Genomic DNA, 20495 nt, shown 5'->3' with positions numbered 1-20495 from the left:
TCTGTTTCTTGTGTGTTATTTTAAAAAAAAAAGAGACATGGCGGTATATAAAGGTGAAAATAAATATATAGATATGGTGGCCATCTTGTATCGGAACTTCTAATGAGTCACATAAGAGCCTGGAGACTGAACGAGGTCACCTGATGCTGATTTCACCTCATGATGATGTCACCTGATGATGTCACCTGATGCTGATGTCACCTCATGATGATGTCACCTGATGCTGATGTCGCCTGTTGCTAGGCAACTGCCCATCGAGATATCTAGTAATTGGAGCATTCACTGAAATCCGTTATTTGGAAGCACCAACATTGGCATCTTTAAACCCGGGTATGAGTGACATCTGCCCCAAATCTTGTGTCTGGTGCCCCTAGTGTCCCGGGCCAGCAATTGCCACTTTCCATTGTATCCTGGGCTGGGTTTAGGTGTGGCAAACTGGGCAATTGCCTAAGGGGACCCCCAAGAACTGGACCCCCCAAGAGTAACCTGTGGGAGGAGCATGTAAACCTTCCCTACCGTGGACCACCAGGGACTTTACCATTAACCCCTTCACTACTTAGGCATTGTATGGCGGGATTAGGCCCAGTTCACACGGAGTGTTTTGACGCATAAACTGTGTCGGAATCCGCGCCAATAAACGTCCGAAATTGCCCCCCAATGATTTCAATGGGAGGCAGAGACTTTTAGCCGCTCGCGGGGGAAAAAAAGCGGCATGACCGTTCTTGCTGCGGTTCCGCCTCTGACCTCCCATTGAAATCTGCCTGCAAAAAAAACTCCATGTGAACAGGGCCCTATTTGGAATAGTAGTTTTATTTGGGCATAGGTGGCAGTGTTGTGAGAAATTGATGTGAGCGCTATATGGAAGCATGATGTGTGAGCGCTGTATGAAGGGCTTATTGAGGCATTCTATGGCGGCATTGTGTGGGCGGTGTATGGCAGAATTCGCCCCCTTTCACACGGAGTGCCGCTCGGCCCGTTTTTCATGGCATCGGAGTGGCACCCGATAGTATTCATGGACTTATTCGCTTCAGTGGGTAAATCGGGTCCGTAAAAACAGGCTGGACTCTCCGATCAGTGGAAAGATAGAACAAGTCCTACTTTTCCACGGATCACGGACGAGACTCGGGCGGCGCACACGGTCGTGTCCAAAACATTCAGGTAGATTTCTAACGAAAAAATGTATTGTATTAATTTTTATATAATAATAGTTTGGATTTTTCTTTATTTTTAATGACCTTTTTTTTTTTTCTCACCGGTTAGAAAATATAAGAAATGTATTCATCATTTTTCATATTTCCCAGCATTGGCCACCAGAGGGAGCTGCTACAAAAAAGTGGTGAATGCAAGCAACCTGGAAAACGGCGGCGGCCAGTCATTTCCGCTTCACATTTGAGGGGTCCAGCGCTGGATTTGGCCGCCGCATCCTCTAGCTCCCCCTTCTGTTACAGTGTGTACTGCACGTGCCCCAGACGATGCGCATCCTCTCCCACAAATTTTTTTATAAAAAGTGATCAGAAACTGGCATGTCACCTAAAATTATACCATTAAAAACCCTTGTACGGCTGTATTGATGTAAAAATCAAAAAAAGTTATGACTTTTGGAAGTTGGGGAGGAAAAAAATTTCAATGAAAATCGGAAAAATGGGTGCGACGGGAAAGGGTTAAGTGGATCCCTATTCGGCCCCGTCAAAGGCCTCTTACAATGAAATACAGAAGTATTGCAGGGTATTAGAAAAGCGATCAAATGATCCCATAGGGGGACGGAAAAAAAAAAGTTTAAAATAGTTTAATAAAGTTACTAACATTGAAATTAAAAAAAAAAACTAGTGAATTAAAAACAACATGAAAAACCCACTTTTTCTTCTTACAAAATTTTTTGTTATGAAAAAATTTTAAAAGTTACATATATATTCGGTATCGCCGCATCCGTAACGACCCCAACTTTAACATTTTTACATTAAGCCGCACGGTGAACGCTGTAAAAAAAAACAAAAAACATAATTTCAATAAAAAGTGCTCAAAAATCGCCGTAATTATAACCACCCGCGCAATAAAGTTATTATGTTATTTATACCACCCGGTAAACGGCGGAAATTTAAAATGCAAAAAAGTATTGCAATATTTTGGTTTTTTTTTTTCCATTCCCCCCCCCCCCCAAAAAAAAGATCATAAAGGTTAATCAACGAGTTCTATGTTCCCCAAAATCATGCCATTAAAAACTAGAACGTGTCCCGCAAAAAACAAGACCTCACACGGCTACGTCTACGGGAAAAATAAAGTTTTGGCTTTTGAAATGCGACGATCAAAAAAAATAAATCAGTCGTTATGGCCCAAAATAGGCTGGTAAGTAAAGGGTTAACATTTTGCCAGCATTTGGTGACGAATTGTCGCTTTGTGAACGTGTTTTTGTTAATAACAGCGGCGCAGTAGTCGTCAGATGCTGAGGAGCAACTATCAGGGGGTCAATTAACATTTTTGACACCAGTCTTATGGTGGCCCGATCTCCTGCCACAGTTATGGGGGCACCGAATGTTACCTTCGCCTCTTGTTGGGAGGTATCCAGTATGACGCTCTCATCACTGGGAATGGACACGTTTTAGTGAGAGCACTAAGGGTGTGTTCAGACGCGGCAGAATTTTTTTGCGACAAATCCCCTGCCGGTCCACGGTAAAATCTGCATGTGTTACATGTGGATTTTCTCGTGGATTTGTCTGTGGATTTGCCACGAAAACTGTATTTCCAGAGATTTCAACAAAAGCTATTCAGGGTCTGGGTCTCAGGGTGGAAAATAAAGCTGCCGGAGGAGAAGTTAGCTACAAATACTGATGACGTCTCTGCTCTGCCTGACACGTCACTGATGGACAGATAAATATTTGGCCACTGATATCAGATCATCTCAGGATCTACAGACACAGTCACTGGAGCACGTCTCTGAGGAGGAGGGGAAGGTTCTCTCACTGTGATGGACTTCCAAGGAGGGAGGAGCCTCTGGATGACCGGATGACAGAAAAAGTCGCCCATGACTGCTAATATGGCTGACAACGGTGGGTGTCATCTCCCTGTTCCAGAAAACGAAGGCAGGAGAAGTCTGAAGAGCAAACCGTTGACCTTACTGTGATCAGTAACTGCTCGTAAGGATTCAGGGGCACAGGTAAGGTCTCCATTTTGGATACAGGTGCGTTTTAATGGCAGCCATAAACATAAGACGATAATCTGAAACTTATGACCCCCAACCGCGTTTCCAGTTTGCTGGCCATTAATTGGTCATGTTCAAGGGCTTTCCATTGACGATACTTATTAAAGGTGGAGCTTCCTCTTAAAGGAACAATGTAGGCAAGACTGATAAAGTGAAGGGTCTGAGGGGGCGGAGCATGACACCGGTTTTCTTTTTTGTGTTCTTTGAACACCTGTGTCATGCCCCGCCCCCTCGGGCCTTGCACTAGACTTGGCACAGTGTATCGGTTATGCATGAAGTGTCCCTTTAAGTAGTCATGGTAAACATGAGAAGACTCCGGGTCGGTGGGGTGAAATGTAAGAAGAGACTGGAGATTATGAATGGAATGAAGACAATAACAGGAGAAGATTTTGCCCAACACGAGACAGAGCTCCGACCGCACAGATAATTGGACGATAATAGACGACCACAGGCCTGGAGGTAAATACCGTACAGAAGGCGATAACCGACGCTGCGCTCTGCTCCACAACAATGAGTCATGCTTACCGGAGGACGGTGGATAACTCCCATCATCTACGTGTTTACCACATTATTATTGAAAATGAGAATTAATGTGGACATGATTTCCCCCTCAGAGCAGCACAGAGTGTTTCAGCAAATGAGTGTGCTGATCCTCTAGAAGGCAGTGACCTGTCCACTATTGGTATTATTTAAGGGGCTATCAGCTCAGATTTACCACATCGTCATCCAACAGTCGCCCCGGAACCATTGTGAAATGTTATCATGATCTCCATGGTTATTGCTGCTGTGCCAGTGTATCTAAGCCTCGTATGTGTGATACTGTCTGCTGTGCCAGTGTATCTAAGCCTCGTATGTGTGATACTGTCTGCTGTGCCAGTGTATCTAAGCCTCGTATGTGTGATACTGTCTGCTGTGCCAGTGTATCTAAGCCTCGTATGTGTGATACTGTCTGCTGTGCCAGTGTATCTAAGCCTCGTATGTGTGATACTGTCTGCTGTGCCAGTGTATCTAAGCCTCGTATGTGTGATACTGTCTGCTGTGCCAGTGTATCTAAGCCTCGTATGTGTGATACTGTCTGCTGTGCCTGTGTATCTAATCCTTCTATGTGTGATACTGTCTGCTATGCCAGTGTATCTAAGCCTCATATGTGATACTGTCTGCTGAGACGGCGTATCTAATCCTATCATGTGTGATACTGTCTGCTGAGCCACTGTATCTAATCCTATCATGTGTGATACTGTCTACTGAGAGGTGTATCTAATCCTATCTGGTGTGATACTGTCTGCTGAGCTGCTGTGTCTAATCCTATTATGTGTGATACAGTCTGCTGAGCTGTGTATCTAATCCTATCATGTGCGATACCATCTGCTGAGCTGCTGTATCTAATCCTATCATGTGTGATACTGTCTGCTGACCTGTGTATCTAATCCTATCATGTGTGATACTGTCTGCTGAGCTGTGTATCTAATCCTATCATGTGTGATACTGTCTGCTGAGCCATGTATCTAATCCTATCATGTGTGATACTGTCTGCTGAGCCACTGTATCTAATCCTATCATGTGTGATACTGTCTACTGAGAGGTGTATCTAATCCTATCTGGTGTGATACTGTCTGCTGAGCCGTGTATCTAATCCTATCATGTGTGATACTGTCTGCTGAGCTGTGTATCTAATCCTATCATGTGTGATACTGCCTGCTGAGCTGTGTATCTAATCCTATCATGTGTGATACTGTCTACTGAGCTGTGTATCTAATCCTATCATGTGTGATACTGTCTGCTGAGCTGTGTATCTAACCCTATCATGTGCGATACCATCTGCTGAGCTGCTGTATCTAATCCTATCATGTGTGATACTGTCTGCTGACCTGTGTATCTAATCCTATCATGTGTGATACTGTCTGCTGAGCTGTGTATCTAATCCTATCATGTGTGATACTGTCTGCTGAGCTGTGTATCTAATCCCATCATGTGTGATACTGTCTGCTGAGCAGTGTATCTAATCCTATCATATGTGATATTGTCTGCTGAGCTGTGTATCTAATCCTATCATGTGTGATACTGTCTGCTGAGCTGTGTATCTAATCCTATCATGTGTGATACTGTCTGCTGAGCCGCTGTATCTAAGCCTATCATGTGTGATACTGTCTGCTGAGCTGTGTATCTAATCATATCATGTGTGATACTGTCTGCTGAGCCGCTGTATCTAATCATATCATGTGTGATACTGTCTGCTGAGCTGTGTATCTAATCCTATCATGTGTGATACTGTCTGCTGATCTGTGTATCTAATCCTATCATGTGTGACACTGTCTGCTGAGCCGTGTATCTAATCCTATCATGTGTGATACTGTCTGCTGAGCCCCTATATCTAATCCTATCATGTGTGATACTGTCTGCTGAGCTGTGTATCTAATCCTAACATGTGTGATACTGTCTGCTGAGCTATGTATCTAATCCTAACATGTGTGATACTGTCTGCTGAGCTATGTATCTAATCCTACCATGTGTGATACTGTCTGCTGAGCTGTGTATCTAATCCTATCATGTGTGATACTGTCTGCAGAGCCACTGTATCTAATCCTATCATGTGTGATACTGTATGCTGAGCTGTGTATCTAATCCTATCATGTGTGATACTGTCTGCTGAGCTGTGTATCTAATTCTATCATGTGTGATACTGTCTGCTGAGCTGTGTATCTAATCCTATCATGTGTGATACTGTCTGCTGAGCTGTGTATCTAATCCTATCATGTGTGATACTGTCTGCTGAGCTGTGTATCTAATCCTATCATGTGTGATACTGTCTACTGAGCTGTGTATCTAATCCTATCATGTGTGATACTGTCTGCTGAGCCACTGTATCTAATCCTATCATGTGTGATACTGTCTGCTGAGCTGTGTATCTAATCCTATCATGTGTGATACTGTCTGCTGAGCTGTGTATCTAATCCTATCATGTGTGATACTGTCTGCTGAGCTGTATCTAATCCTATCATGTGTGATACTGTCTGCTGAGCTGTGTATCTAATCCTATCATGTGTGATACAGTCTGCTGAGCTGTGTATCTAATCCTGTCATGTGTGGTACTGTCTGCTGAGCCTTATATCTAATCCTATCATGTGTGATACTGTCTGCTGAGCTGTGTATCTAATCCTATCATGTGTGATACTGTCTGCTGAGCTGTGTATCTAATCCTATCATGTGTGATACTGTCTGCTGAGCTGTGTATATAATCCTATCATGTGTGATACTGTCTGCTGAGCTGTGTATCTAATCCTATCATGTGTGATACTGTCTGCTGAGCTGTGTATCTAATCCTATCATGTGTGATACTGTCTGCTGAGCTGTGTATCTAATCCTATCATGTGTGATACTGTCTGCTGAGCTGTGTATCTAATCCTATCATGTGTGATACCGTCTGCTAAGCTGTGTATCTAATCCTATCATGTGTGATACTGTCTGCTGAGCTGTGTATCTAATCCTATCATGTGTGATACTGTCTACTGAGCTGTGTATCTAATCCTATCATGTGTGATACTGTCTGCTGAGCCACTGTATCTAATCCTATCATGTGTGATACTGTCTGCTGAGCTGTGTATCTAATCCTATCATGTGTGATACTGTCTGCTGAGCTGTGTATCTAATCCTATCATGTGTGATACTGTCTGCTGAGCTGTGTATCTAATCCTATCATGTGTGATACTGTCTGCTGAGCTGTGTATCTAATCCTATCATGTGTGATACTGTCTACTGAGCTGTGTATCTAATCCTATCATGTGTGATACTGTCTGCTGACCTGTGTATCTAATCCTATCATGTGTGATACTGTCTGCTGAGCTGTGTATCTAATCCTATCATGTGTGATACTGTCTGCTCAGCTGTGTATCTAATCCTATCATGTGTGATACTGTCTGCTCAGCTGTGTATCTAATCCTATCATGTGTGATACTGTCTGCTGAGCTGTGTATCTAATCCTATCATGTGTGATACTGTCTGCTCAGCTGTGTATCTAATCCTATCATGTGTGATACTGTCTGCTGAGCTGTGTATCTAATTCTATCATGTGTGATACTGTCTGTTGAGCTGTGTATCTAATCCTATCATGTGTGATACTGTCTGCTGAGCTGTGTATCTAATCCTATCATGTGTGATACTGTCTGCTGAGCTGTGTATCTAATCCTATCATGTGTGATACTGTCTGCTGAGCTGCGTGTCTAATCCTATCATGTGTGATACTGTCTGCTGAGCTGTGTATCTAATCCTATCATGTGTGATACTGTCTGCTGATCTGCTGTATCTAATCCTATCATGTGTGATACTGTCTGCTGAGCTGTATCTAATCCTATCATGTGTGATACTGTCTGCTGAGCTGTGTATCTAATCCTATCATGTGTGATACTGTCTGCTGAGCTGTATCTAATCCTATCATGTGTGATACTGTCTGCTGAGCTGTGTATCTAATCCTATCATGTGTGATACTGTCTGCTGAGCTGTGTATCTAATCCTATCATGTGTGATACTGTCTGCTGAGCTGTGTATCTAATCCTATCATGTGTGATACTGTCTGCTGAGCCGTGTATCTAATCCTATCATGTGTGATACTGTCTGCTGGGCTGTGTATCTAATCCTATCATGTGTGATACTGTCTGCTGAGCTGTGTATCTAATCCTATCATGTGTGATACTGTCTGCTGAGCTGTGTATCTAATCCTATCATGTGTGATACTGTCTGCTGAGCCACTGTATCTAATCCTATCATGTGTGATACTGTCTGCTGAGCTGTGTATCTAATCCTATCATGTGTGATACTGTCTGCTGAGCCGTGTATCTAATCCTATCATGTGTGATACTGTCTGCTGAGCTATGTATCTAATCCTATCATGTGTGATACTGTCTGCTGAGCCGTGTATCTAATCCTATCATGTGTGATACTGTCTGCTGAGCTGTATCTAATCCTATCATGTGTGATACTGTCTGCTGAGCTGTGTATCTAATCCTATCATGTGTGATACTGTCTGCTGAGCTGTGTATCTAATCCTATCATGTGTGATACTGTCTGCTGAGCTGTGTATCTAATCCTATCATGTGTGATACTGTCTGCTGAGCTGTGTATCTAATCCTATCATGTGTGATACCGTCTGCTAAGCTGTGTATCTAATCCTATCATGTGTGATACTGTCTGCTGAGCTGTGTATCTAATCCTATCATGTGTGATACTGTCTACTGAGCTGTGTATCTAATCCTATCATGTGTGATACTGTCTGCTGAGCCACTGTATCTAATCCTATCATGTGTGATACTGTCTGCTGAGCCGTGTATCTAATCCTATCATGTGTGATACTGTCTGCTGAGCTGTGTATCTAATCCCATCATGTGTGATACTGTCTGCTGAGCACTGTATCTAATCCTATCATGTGTGATACTGTCTGCTGAGCTGTGTATCTAATCCTATCATGTGTGATACTGTCTACTGAGCTGTGTATCTAATCCTATCATGTGTGATACTGTCTGCTGAGCCACTGTATCTAATCCTATCATGTGTGATACTGTCTGCTGAGCCGTGTATCTAATCCTATCATGTGTGATACTGTCTGCTGAGCTGTGTATCTAATCCTATCATGTGTGATACTGTCTGCTGAGCTGTGTATCTAATCCTATCATGTGCGATACTGTCTGCTGAGCTGCTGTATCTAATCCTATCATGTGTGATACTGTCTGCTGAGCCGTGTATCTAATCCTATCATGTGTGATACTGTCTGCTGAGCACTGTATCTAATCCTATCATGTGTGATACTGTCTGCTGAGCTGTGTATCTAATCCTATCATGTGCGATACTGTCTGCTGAGCTGCTGTATCTAATCCTATCATGTGTGATACTGTCTGCTGAGCTGTGTATCTATTCCTATCATGTGTGATACTGTCTGCTGAGCTGTGTATCTAATCCTATCATGTGTGATACTGTCTGCTGAGCTGTGTATCTAATCCTATCATGTGTGATACTGTCTGCTGAGCTGTGTATCTAATCCTATCATGTGTGATACTGTCTGCTGAGCTGTGTATCTAATCCTATCATGTGTGATACTGTCTGCTGAGCTGTATCTAATCCTATCATGTGATACTGTCTGCTGAGCTGTGTAGCTAATCCTATCATGTGTGATACTGTCTGCTGAGCTGTGTATCTAATCCTATCTTGTGTGATACTGTCTGCTGAGCCATGTATCTAATCCTCTCATTACCCAGTGTTACCATCCCCCTCCCCGTTGTCCGCTCGGTCACCACCGCTGTGAATAACATTTTTGGAGACCTCGGCTCTTCTTTCACATAAACATGATAAACTATAATCTCCGGCAGATAAACATGTGGGAATGGGGGAGACAATATTTTTGGGGGGATTACATGTGGTCAGGGGCTGCTGCAGGTGGAGTGTGTTTTGTTGCGGCGGATGTTTCCCGGTAATTGATAATCCAGGAAGAAAACACGAAATTATAAAAATATCCCAAAAATAGCAACAAAAACATCAGAGAAATTCCCGGGACATTATCTCCCCAGCAGGGGGCGTCACGCAGCTTTCCCGAGTCTCCCCAGTTACCGGCGACACCCCCATGCCCCCCCCCCCCCCCCCGTCATACTGTTGTTAAAAATCCCCAAAATTCCGCTTTTTCCTGCCAGCCGATGCGTTGCGATGGTTTGTGATGTCATAGACTCCCATTCTACATATTCTTCACTTGCTTGACCTTCACCTTTGACCTTGACTCCTATTCGGCTGCGTTGGTGTCCGGGGTTACCCTGACCTTGGCCGCAGCTATTTTTCGGTTTTCAATTTTCGTTTTTTCCTCCCCACCTTTTAAAAGCTGTAACTTTTTTTTTTTCTGTCGCTATTGCTGTATGGGGCTTGTTTTTTGCGGGACGAGGCGCAGTTCTCAATGGCGCCATTTATTGTACCGTATAATATACAGGGAAACTGGACAGGAATTCTTTGTGGGGTGGAATGGAAAACAAACAGCGATTCCTCCCTCGTTTTATGGGTTTCGTTTTTACGGCGTTCTCGGTGCGCCGAAAGCAACAACTTAACGTTAATTTGCGGGTTAAGACGATTACGGCGATACCACATATTTATAGTTATTTTTAGGGTTTTTTTCACGCCGTTCATCCACCGGGTTAAATGTCATTATATGGTAATAGTTCGCACTTTTGCGGACTCGGCGATACCAATTATATATTTTTTTAACGTAAAACATAGGAAAAGGATTTTTTTAACTTTTATAATTTTTTTCATACGTTACTAATTAATTATTTTTTACATTTTTTTTTGTCTCCCTTGAGGACTTGAACCCGCGATCCTGTGATTGCTGTACAATACTCCACGCTACTTATGTATTGCAGTGCGCTGTCAGTTCTACCGGTTCTCATTAAGCCCCCAGGCTGCCATGACAACGATCGGCGACCCCGCGATGGAGTGACAGAAGAGGCTCCTCCCCCTTTTCCAATAGTTTAGGGTGGGATCGGAAATAACTCTGACACCAGCCTTTTAACTATTCAGATGCCGCGGTCAATTTGCAACCACGGCATCTGAATAGTTAAAAGGCTGGGATCTGAGTTATTTCCGATCCCGTCCGTTGCAGTGAAGTGACGGCTGTAACATACATGGAGTTGTCCCAGCCCGTCAGTCCGCTCCATACTCCCCCCTACTGACTATATCGGTAAGAGGTTCAGAGGATTTTCTGGGACTGTATATCCGCGGATGGAGATTCACATTACTCAGCCGCAGCGCCATACATACGGTTGTGGCTGAGCCTGGTATTGCAGCTCACAGCAGCTCAGTCTCCTACAGTGAATGGGACTGAGCTGCAGTACCAGGCACAGCCACAACAAAATGAGCGGCGCTGTGGCAGCGTAAACAATGAAGGAGACGTAGAGCTCCAGCCGCGGCCCCTTCATGCAGCTGATTGGCGAGGGTGTCGGGAGTTGGACCCCCACCGATCAGATATAGATGGCCATAGGCCCATTTAATATTTCAAACGCCATATACACGTAGCGCGAAGCTCGTCTAACGGACGGCAGGTTCTCGGACATTATTCAATAATCCAGAACGTCTGATTATCCGGCACCAGTCCTGTTAGTACAGCAAACACTCATTTTTCTGTAATTAAAAGTTATATCATTTTGCAATATACTTTCTGCATTAATTCCTCATGTTTTTCAAGATCTCTGCTTGCTGTCATTGAATAGTGACCTTCATTGTTTATTCCCAGGGGATAGAAATCTGTCCTGGTCATGAGATGGACACACAGCTGTACGGCTCGTTACACAGCAGAGTTCTAAAGATGTATTCACACGGTGCGGTTTTGCTGCATTTTTTTTACGGTGCGGTTTTAACCGCACCGTGTGAATACACCCTTAAAACTGTTCTGTAATGAGACGTGCATCTGTGTGATCATCTCGTGACCAGGACAGATTTCTATCCCCTGGGAATAAACAATGAAGGTTTGTATTCAATGGCAGCAAGCCGAGATCTTGAAAACCATGAAGAATTGGTACAGAAAAGGTATTGGAAAATTGTATAACTTTTCATTATACAAAAACTTTATTTGCTTAAACTAGACCCTCATTTTTGGATGTTGTAAGCACCAGGAGTGGTTATGTGCCCCTAATACCCTTATCTGGGACCCTTTCTTGCCTCTTTCTATAGCACCTACAGACTTGTCTATACCAGACAACACTATCATATTTTTCCACATATATAATTAGATACCCCACATGCCCACATCTGGGTATCCAGCCTGGCACTGGGCACCACTGGGGCCTCCATAGCTGCATTCACTACTCTCATCGGGCGCTACTCAGTGTAATTTTGACGTGCAGCCGCTAGATGTCCTCGGAGAGCGCTGTGTTCTGGGAAGGGGCGGGGCGTGACGTCACGCTGAGGGTAATAAGCGGCTGATTGACACTGAGCGCTCAGAGCGGCGTGTACAGAACCGGCGGCTGGGAGCGACTATTATACCTACACTGAGCCACCGGACATCACCACCACCGCCGCCGCACCGGACACCATCACCGCACCGGACTTCATTCATTACAACGAGTTCAGGGTGAGTGCTGACTGGAAGTTCTACTGCGTATAATGTGCGGGGGAGCGGGCGGTACCGGCAATACAGGGGTTAATGCAGGTGTGATCTATAGATGAAGTTAGAAGTGATGGTCTGCAGAGTGGACGACAACAGGGGAGGCAGTGATGGTCTGCAGAGTAAGAGGGGAGACGGGGAGTGATGATCTGCAGAGTAAGAAGAGGGGAGACAGGGAGTGATGGTCTGCAGAGTAAGAAGAGGGGAGACAGGGGGTGATGGTCTGCAGAGTAAGAAGAGGGGAGACAGGGAGTGATGGTCTGCAGAGTAAGAAGAGGGGAGACAGGGGGTGATGGTCTGCAGAGTAAGAAGAGGGGAGACAGGGAGTGATGGTCTGCAGAGTAAGAAGAGGGGAGACAGGGAGTGATGATCTGCAGAGTAAGAGGGGAGACGGGGAGTGATGATCTGCAGAGTAAGAGGGGAGACAGGGAGTGATGGTCTGCAGAGTAAGAAGAGGGGAGACAGGGAGTGATGGTCTGCAGAGTAAGAAGAGGGGAGACGGGGTGATGGTCTGCAGAGGAAGAAGAGGGGAGACGGGGTGATGGTCTGCAGAGGAAGAAGAGGGGAGACAGGGGGTGATGGTCTGCAGAGGAAGAAGAGGGGAGACAGGGGGTGATGGTCTGCAGAGGAAGAAGAGGGGAGACAGGGGGTGATGGTCTGCAGAGGAAGAAGAGGGGAGACAGGGGGTGATGGTCTGCAGAGTAAGAAGAGGGGAGACGGGGTGATGGTCTGCAGAGTAAGAAGAGGGGAGACCGGGAGTGATGGTCTGCAGAGTAAGAAGAGGGGAGACAGGGAGTGATGGTCTGCAGAGGAAGAAAGGGGAGACAGTCTTGTCCTCTACCCTGCAGGCCATCACTCCCTGTCTCCCCTCTTCTCTTACTCTGCAGACCATCACTCCCTGTCTCCCCTCTTCTCTTACTCTGCAGATCATCACTCCCTGTCTCCCCTCTTGTCCCTTACTCTGCAGACCATCACTATTTTTCCTATTTTGATATTGCATCCCTCACTTCGTCTCCCCTCTTGTCCTTTACCCTGTGGTGATGATCTGCAGAGCAGAGACTGGTGGTCTGTAAAGCTGGGGATGTACTGAGTGATAGTCTGCAGGGTTATGGGAACTCTGTGATGATCGGCAGAGGTCTGGGGGGGGGGGGTGCGCTGCAGAGCTGTGTGTGTCACCTGGTCGGGGTGTCCTGCCTGACATTGGAGCACTGCAGCACTCGCTGGCGCCCTCTATAGGTGATGATATACGTGTAACGCTCCTTATATGGTCAGTGGACGGTCATGTGGATGCAGCTGCAGGTTATCTGAATGGGATACAATGACGTCACCGCTGGGGCTTTGTTACATTGTATCACCTTGTATTCTCGATTATTGATCTCCATGGTTGTAATACAATAAATCCCCAACCCCGGCCCCCACCCCCCCGGTGGTAAATAGTGTATAAGAGGCCGCCGGACTGGGGGTCATTCACACTACTCGTCCCCCTCCTGCAGGTCGCACGGGGGAGGGTAAAACTGCTCATCCTATAGGACAATCCTGTAACCTGAGATGCGGCAAATTCCTCCAAAACCAGAGATTCTCCGGGGGGGGGGGGGGGGGTCTCATGTGATGTTGATCTTTTAGACATTTTTTTAGTAACTTTTTTTTTTTTTTTTGTTTAAAACCGACCGCCAGCGCTTGTCAGGACGTCCTGTCTGTAGCGCCGGTTGGAGTCAACGCCATCTGTCCGCCATGTTTACTTTATTTTGCCTTTCGCTTTACGTCTGCGGCCGGAAGCCCCCGGGTGGTTTTTGTTTTTCTCGGAAATATTTCTTGAAGTTTTTAAGTGTTTTCATGTGACCAGATTACCCAGAATCCCCTGCTCCGTATCTAGGCCTCATTCAGAGCGCGTATTTCACGTGTGCGCGCTGTCCGGTTAAATAACTGACCTCGCACCGCACGGTTATTGGCGGTCCGTGCTTTTTCACGCAGCGCCTCTGTTTCGCCGCGTGTCCTATTCTGGTCCGTTTCTGAAGTCCATGGGTGCGTGGACGCCACTCGTGGCCGGCGTCGGCGCGCTCCCCGTGTTCTGCGCATCTGTTGCAAAAGAAATGCAGAGAAAAGGAAGAGCGTGCGGAGGAGAAACACGGACGCGATGACCGGATGCCGCACTGACCACACTTATGCGTCAAAATGACCTGTTTTTTTGCGCACACAAATCGGACACGCTTGTGTGAATGAGGCCTTGGGCGCACAGATAGATCCGTGATCCGTGCGGCCGCTGCGTCCGTACTGCTCCTTCTGCCTCCGATCCTGCACAAGTTTTGCAAAAACATTTCGAAAGAAGTTTGAAAAAATAGCAGAGCAGTGGATGTGGGGGAGAATCGCCCTCTGGGGCACATGTTGGGGTGACCGCTCTTTGGGGCACTTGTTTGGGTGCCTTCTCTTTGGCGCACTCTCGTTGGGGCGCCCGCTCTTTGGGGCACTTGTTTGGGTGCCTGCTCTTTGGGGCACTTGTTTGGGTGCCTGCTCTTTGGGGCACTTGTTTGGGTGCCTGCTCTTTGGGGCACTTGTTTGGGTGCCTGCTCTTTGGGGCACTTGTTTGGGTGCCTGCTCTTTGGGGCACTTGTTTGGGTGCCTGCTCTTTGGCACACTCACTCGTTTGGGTGCCTGCTCTTTGGCACACTCACTCGTTTGGGTGCCTGCTCTTTGGCGCACTCACTCTTTGGGGCGCCTGCTCTTTTGGCGCACTCGCTCTTTGGGGCACATATTGGGGCGCTCTCTTGGAAGCCTCACACATCAGGGAGCACATAAACCGTCTTCCGCTTCCTTCCTTTTTGCAGTAGAAGTTTGTTTGCAGATTTGACCTCGCTGTGATGTGCGGAAGCTGCGTCGGGGGGGGGGGGCGATGGAGACGTGAGCGGCGCCCTCCTCCTCCTCACATGCCGCTGTTCTCCTCTGAGGTCTCGGCCACTGTTCACACCACGCGCAGCGCCTGCATCCTGTCTGTATAATACACTGTAAAATCTCTGCTTCCCCCCCCCCCCTCCCGGTTTAGAAGGACAACGTTTAGTCCTGCCTGGTCCCCATTGCTATCAGAGCAGTGAGGGAAGGTTTCTGCTGCAGCAAGCTGCCTCCCAGCCCCAGACCAGGCCCGATCCACAAATCTACTCACATGGGTATTCAACCAGGGGGAGCGGCCGGCTATTGAACAAATAGAAGAAAAGTCGCCCCCCCTGCCCCCGTGTGTCCAGGATGAAAAGCAAAAAATTGCGCTGCGGAGAATACGCTAAACGCCAATCGTAAAAATCATGTGTGGGTGTCCGTCAAGGGGTTTGTTTTATATCCCCCCCCCCCCCCATTCAAATATAAGGGTCTAGGGGTCTGTATATGGGGTCTGCCGGTGTCGAGGCCCTGGAGAGGGGGGGGGTCCTGCGGATCTCTGCTGTGTCGGTGATGAAGTAGAGTCTCCAGTTCTCTGCATTGTTAATGTAAGGGGGAGGGGAGGGGGCGGTGACGCGACAAGTACAATGGGCGACCCGGGTGTCGTCTGTCCCGAGGATGTGAATCACCTCATTACCCCCCCCCCCCCGACTGGGAGTTCTCATTAACCCTTCCTGGCCCTCCGTGTCGTCCTGTTTGATCACCAGGTCGGCGTTCACACGCTGCGGTTGAGGTGCGTTTTTATTAAATTCGTTCCGATACGAGGCCGCCTCTTAATGTAGAAGACGCAATGCGCTGACAACTGCCGTCTCTCCTCCATGTTGTTTTCGTGTACGTTGCGGCACCGCTGGCATATTGGAAATCCTGATGCGGAACCGCTTTATGTAAAACGCTGGTCGCCCCTAGCGCCCGGCGTATTGTACATCCGAAAAGGTCAAATAACTGCGTGAGAATCGCGATTTAAAAAAAAAAAAAAACACGTGTATAAAATAAAATGCGGTCTGCCAATGCGTTTTTGGATGCGGCCAAAGCGCGCTTTCCGACCGTGAAATAACCGCACCGTGTGAATGTTCCCGTAACAGGACCCCGTGTATTTTTTTTAGTTTATTTGCAGTCAGTGTGGTAACTAAGACTTTCACGTCGCGTTTCGGCTTTCCGTGGCAGGTAGACCACGAATACCAGAAACCTCTCTTCACCCGGGGAATCTCTTGAAGTCCCTGCCCTTATATGGCCAGTGATGTCGGGAGCCCCTGCGATGGCTCGCATGATAAAAAGTGAAACGTAAATCACGCGGTATACTTTTTTATTTTGTGGGATCCCTTTAGAATGGATCATTGTCGTCTACTGCGCTATTCTATCCTTCCGGAAAAAACCGTCTACCGGCCCGACGGAGGCCAAAATGATATTTGGTCTCCGTCTGGTTAATGGAGCCCTATGGATACGTTTTTCATGTACGCCGGGTTGGAAACGGACGCTAAACGTAGGACACGAACGGGATGTGAAGGGGGAATAACAAACCCTTCAAGGTGACGGCGAGCGCTGCTCCGCGTGACGGATTATAACGAGATGTTTGTTATAATATTCTGGACATAACATTTTTTAAATTTTTGTTTTTGTTTTGGTATTTTCCGTTTCCCGGCTGTGACCGCCAGACGAGCGCGCACATGTCTCGTCACGTGTTCCTGTGCTGCACATCTGCGGGGAATAGATAACCGGGCGCTTGTTTACCGAGAGATTTGTGGTAGGAGGTCCCGGGATGTACGTGGCGTCTGTACCGCTCCGGTAACTCTTTTCTACCCGCCGCAGTTGATGATTCAGGAATCCGGGTGGCCACCTGTGACGGCGGCCATATTGGTTGTCACCCAGCTTTCCCAGATACGGATATAACTGAGGGCCGGTTGTAAGGAGGCAGTGTAAACATTAGGGACTGCTATTCGTCTGATTATAGGGACTCTCCGTGTTGTTGGACTTTCGGAGCCGCGTCCTGGACAAGTGTCATCACCCCCAGTCTCCATGTATTAACCCTTTCATTGCCCGCGCCCCCGTCCTGTAAAGGTCACGCCGCGGTTTCTATACGGCTCTGGAGTGGCCTGATCTGCGGCCGTCACCGCGCGCTGTATTATTCATTGGCTGCATTGTCCGCACTGACAATAGGAGCCGGTGTCGTAGCGCCAGCTGCCGCCTCCTACATAATGCAGAGCTCAGCGCCGCTCTGCTGTGTCATTGTTCTAGTGAGATCACGGAGGTGTGACACGAGCGCGGCGTCCGGGAGAAGGAAATTCTGGTTTGCCCCGAGTTGTCACTGAATCATTGCAAGTGCTTCCCCCTCCCGTGTGACACCCAAATTACCGGCACCTTTTGAGTTTACCATCTACCCAGCTTTCCCAGAAGCAGATAATAAAAATGGTGGTCCTTCCAGCCCCACGTGGGGTGACCTCCTGCCCCCTGAATGGTGAATCTGCTCCGTTATGTGGTGGTTCCCCCTCCATGCCGTCTACCACTTCCACAGTGTCCAACTTTCCCAGTGTCCTGAACGGCAAAGCTACTTACTACTACTGCTGCTGTGGACGAGCAAGTTGCAGTTTCGACGACATGACCGCTGCAGTTCAGAAGCCTGAGAAAGTTGGGTGACAGCTGGGAGCGTAGATGGCGGCCGTGCCCTGGACGTATTGGTCCTCGTCCATCTTTACTTTTACTAGGAGATGTCTCCAGGACTTGTATATAAGACCCCGGGCCAATGTCGAGTTGGTAAAAATTTATATTCTGCCGTTTCTGGGAAAGCTGGGTGACTGACAATACGGATGTATATACAACCTCATGTATAGGCATTGCCAGTCAGGGCTCTAGGAAAGTTGGGTGGTTGTCAGTGACTTGATCTGAGGTTCGAGATCCCTATAAATGAAGGTGGGGGGGGGGCCTTGCAGGAGACGAAGGGTCCTGCACCCGCCCATCTCTCCGGGACGATGCCCAGGAAAATGCCACTTTTGGCTTGGTCCTGGGTTTACCTCCAAGTTCTCATCTCGTCTCTGTTCACACTAATCTAAAATCCAAAACTTGTCAAACTTCTCCCTAAAATCATAAAAATGTCCCAAAATCTCCTCCTGTGCTGTCACTACGGCCGCCATTACTGCGTGTATAGGTGTAGACACCCAGCTTTACGCAGACCCTGACCGGCCTATAAATCTGCAGTACGGTTTGTATACGTGTCAGTCTTTACTGTCGTTCTTGGATTCTATTCATGCACCAGGAAGCTCTGGATGAGCAATGCTGCAGGGAAGGGCATGATCAGAAATATAACGCTGTGATTCATTATCCGTAACAATGCGGGGGAGGGGGTGACTCGTAATAAGGTTATTACAGTCTGATCTGCCCTCCCATCTTCCTCTTCCTCCTTGCACATCCTCCGTCAACAGGAACCCGGTGACGACACCTTGTGTGTGTTTTTTATGGGAATCTCCCACTTCCAGGGTGACGTCACCAGGATCGGGGCTGAGCCAGGACGTCCGAGAACCGCTCCGAGCCAAAACCTCTCGTGTTACTGTGGAGATATTTATAACGAGAGCGTAATATTGTGGCATCACCGTGACCGCCGCATCCGGCCGCTGCAGATTCATTGTATCACTGGTATCGGTGTAGCGCCCCCTAACCCAGCTTTCCCAGGCTCCTGAACAGTAAACCTGCCTAGTTGTGCAGTGATGCGTCGTACTACACGCTCCTGTTCAGGATAACAACCCCGGTGAAGATGTTATGGCTGCCGTTCCAGCTCTTCCACAGGGGGGCACCCAACTTTCCAAGCCCCTGAATGGCAATTGGCTAGTTATGTATCGGCTGTTATGATTTTATGACCCCATAACTAGAAAAAATGGCGCCTGGGGAAAGTTGTGTGACCGGCTCTGTGTAGTTGTATTTGCGGTCATATTGTTTGTCACCCAGCTTTCCCAGGAACGGATATAACCAATTAAACGGTTGCGTGGACTATTTAATCACTTGAGGACTGTTCTGTATGATTCGTCTTGGTCGTTTTGCCGGGGCGGACAGGTTGGTCACAATGTCCTTGGGAATGATCCTGTTATGCCGGTGCTTGTTCCGTATGTAGCAGAGTCAGCAGCGCGCTGCAGTTGCTCGGGTGACGGCCGCTGCCCGGACTCGCTCTCCTTCAAGTGATGAGACCGCAGTTCCTGCGCGGCGGCGGCGGCGGCGTGCTCTATAAATAGCTCCGCGCTGCTTATTATAGGAATGTGAACGTGACGGGGAGAGATCCCAGGGGACGACGTCTATAGGCAAATGCTGAGGATGACGCACGGACGCCCCCTAATGGCGGCCTGTGCTGTGGAATTACACCGTAGACACTCTATTATTCTCTGTTATCAACTGTTTACGTCCACGGATATCAGCGCGAGTCTCGTGACGCTGCTGCGCTATTATAAGCTTTAGGGGGTACCGGCCCTTTTTTAAAGGCGGGTTTGGTAGCATTGCATGGGGTAATGGTCACCTGGGTGTGAGGCGCTGTAGCAGCAGGGTTTGTTGCGTCGTCGTCTTCGAATTTTAATGAGGTGACAAACCTGATGTGTCTATTAATAGGAGCGGCGGCAGCACCGGCGGAGGATGGGCATAATAAAGATCTTGGGTTCTCCTTTAAGGCCTACATACGGATTTTGGGCCGACTGGATGTTTGGAGGGAGGGGGGGGGGGGGTTCATGTTCATGTTGGATTTTTCTTTTTTTATCGCCCCGTTTTCTAACGTGTTTTTTTTTCTTGCAGGTTCTCTCCATCTTCCAGCAGCAATGCGGAGCATCCGTGGCGTTCTCGTCTCCTGCTTGTTCACGGTACGTTCTTACGGTCGTCTCCTCCGTTCTCCGTGGTGTTGAGGTCACGGGCGGCCGGAGGTCATGTGACGGGGTGTTTAGTAAATAGGAGACTCTGTATCTGGAGGACACTCGCCCGTTGTGGAGCAGAACAGTCCACGCCCTGTGAGTGTTTAGTGTCAACATTATAATAACGGAGCGGGCGACGCAAGAACAATACGAGAAGCTCCTGGAAGGGACTGACACTCCTTGTGGAGAGCCAGGAAGTCCAGTGCACCCTGGGAAAAAAATATGCAAAATAGCTCTCCTCCAGAAAGCAGAGCGAGAGGTGGCGCTACAGAGTTTTCTTCATTCTGGAGGAGAATTATTTTGGAAACTCCAAGAAAGTGACAAATCTCTCCTTCCTGGCGTCCCGTATATCATGTGCCGGTCTGTATCAGTGACCTAT

General features: G+C 47.5%; 1 protein-coding gene across 1 annotated transcript in view; it reads left to right on the top strand.

Annotated features, from left to right (window-relative positions):
* Window positions 1-12169: 12169 nt before the first annotated feature.
* The window catches only part of RELT (RELT TNF receptor), a 33307-nt gene continuing 24981 nt past the window's right edge, over window positions 12170-20495 (top strand). Inside the window, exons 1-2 of the mRNA XM_075851325.1 lie at window positions 12170-12287; window positions 20004-20068. Coding sequence (XP_075707440.1) covers window positions 20027-20068 — 42 coding nt within the window. The 5' untranslated portion in view covers window positions 12170-12287; window positions 20004-20026. The remainder of the gene's footprint in view (window positions 12288-20003; window positions 20069-20495) is intronic.

Source organism: Rhinoderma darwinii, chromosome 2 (assembly GCF_050947455.1).
Source record: "Rhinoderma darwinii isolate aRhiDar2 chromosome 2, aRhiDar2.hap1, whole genome shotgun sequence".
Taxonomy (NCBI): Eukaryota; Metazoa; Chordata; class Amphibia; order Anura; family Rhinodermatidae; genus Rhinoderma; species Rhinoderma darwinii.
This window is presented reverse-complemented; position numbering and strand designations above follow the sequence as displayed.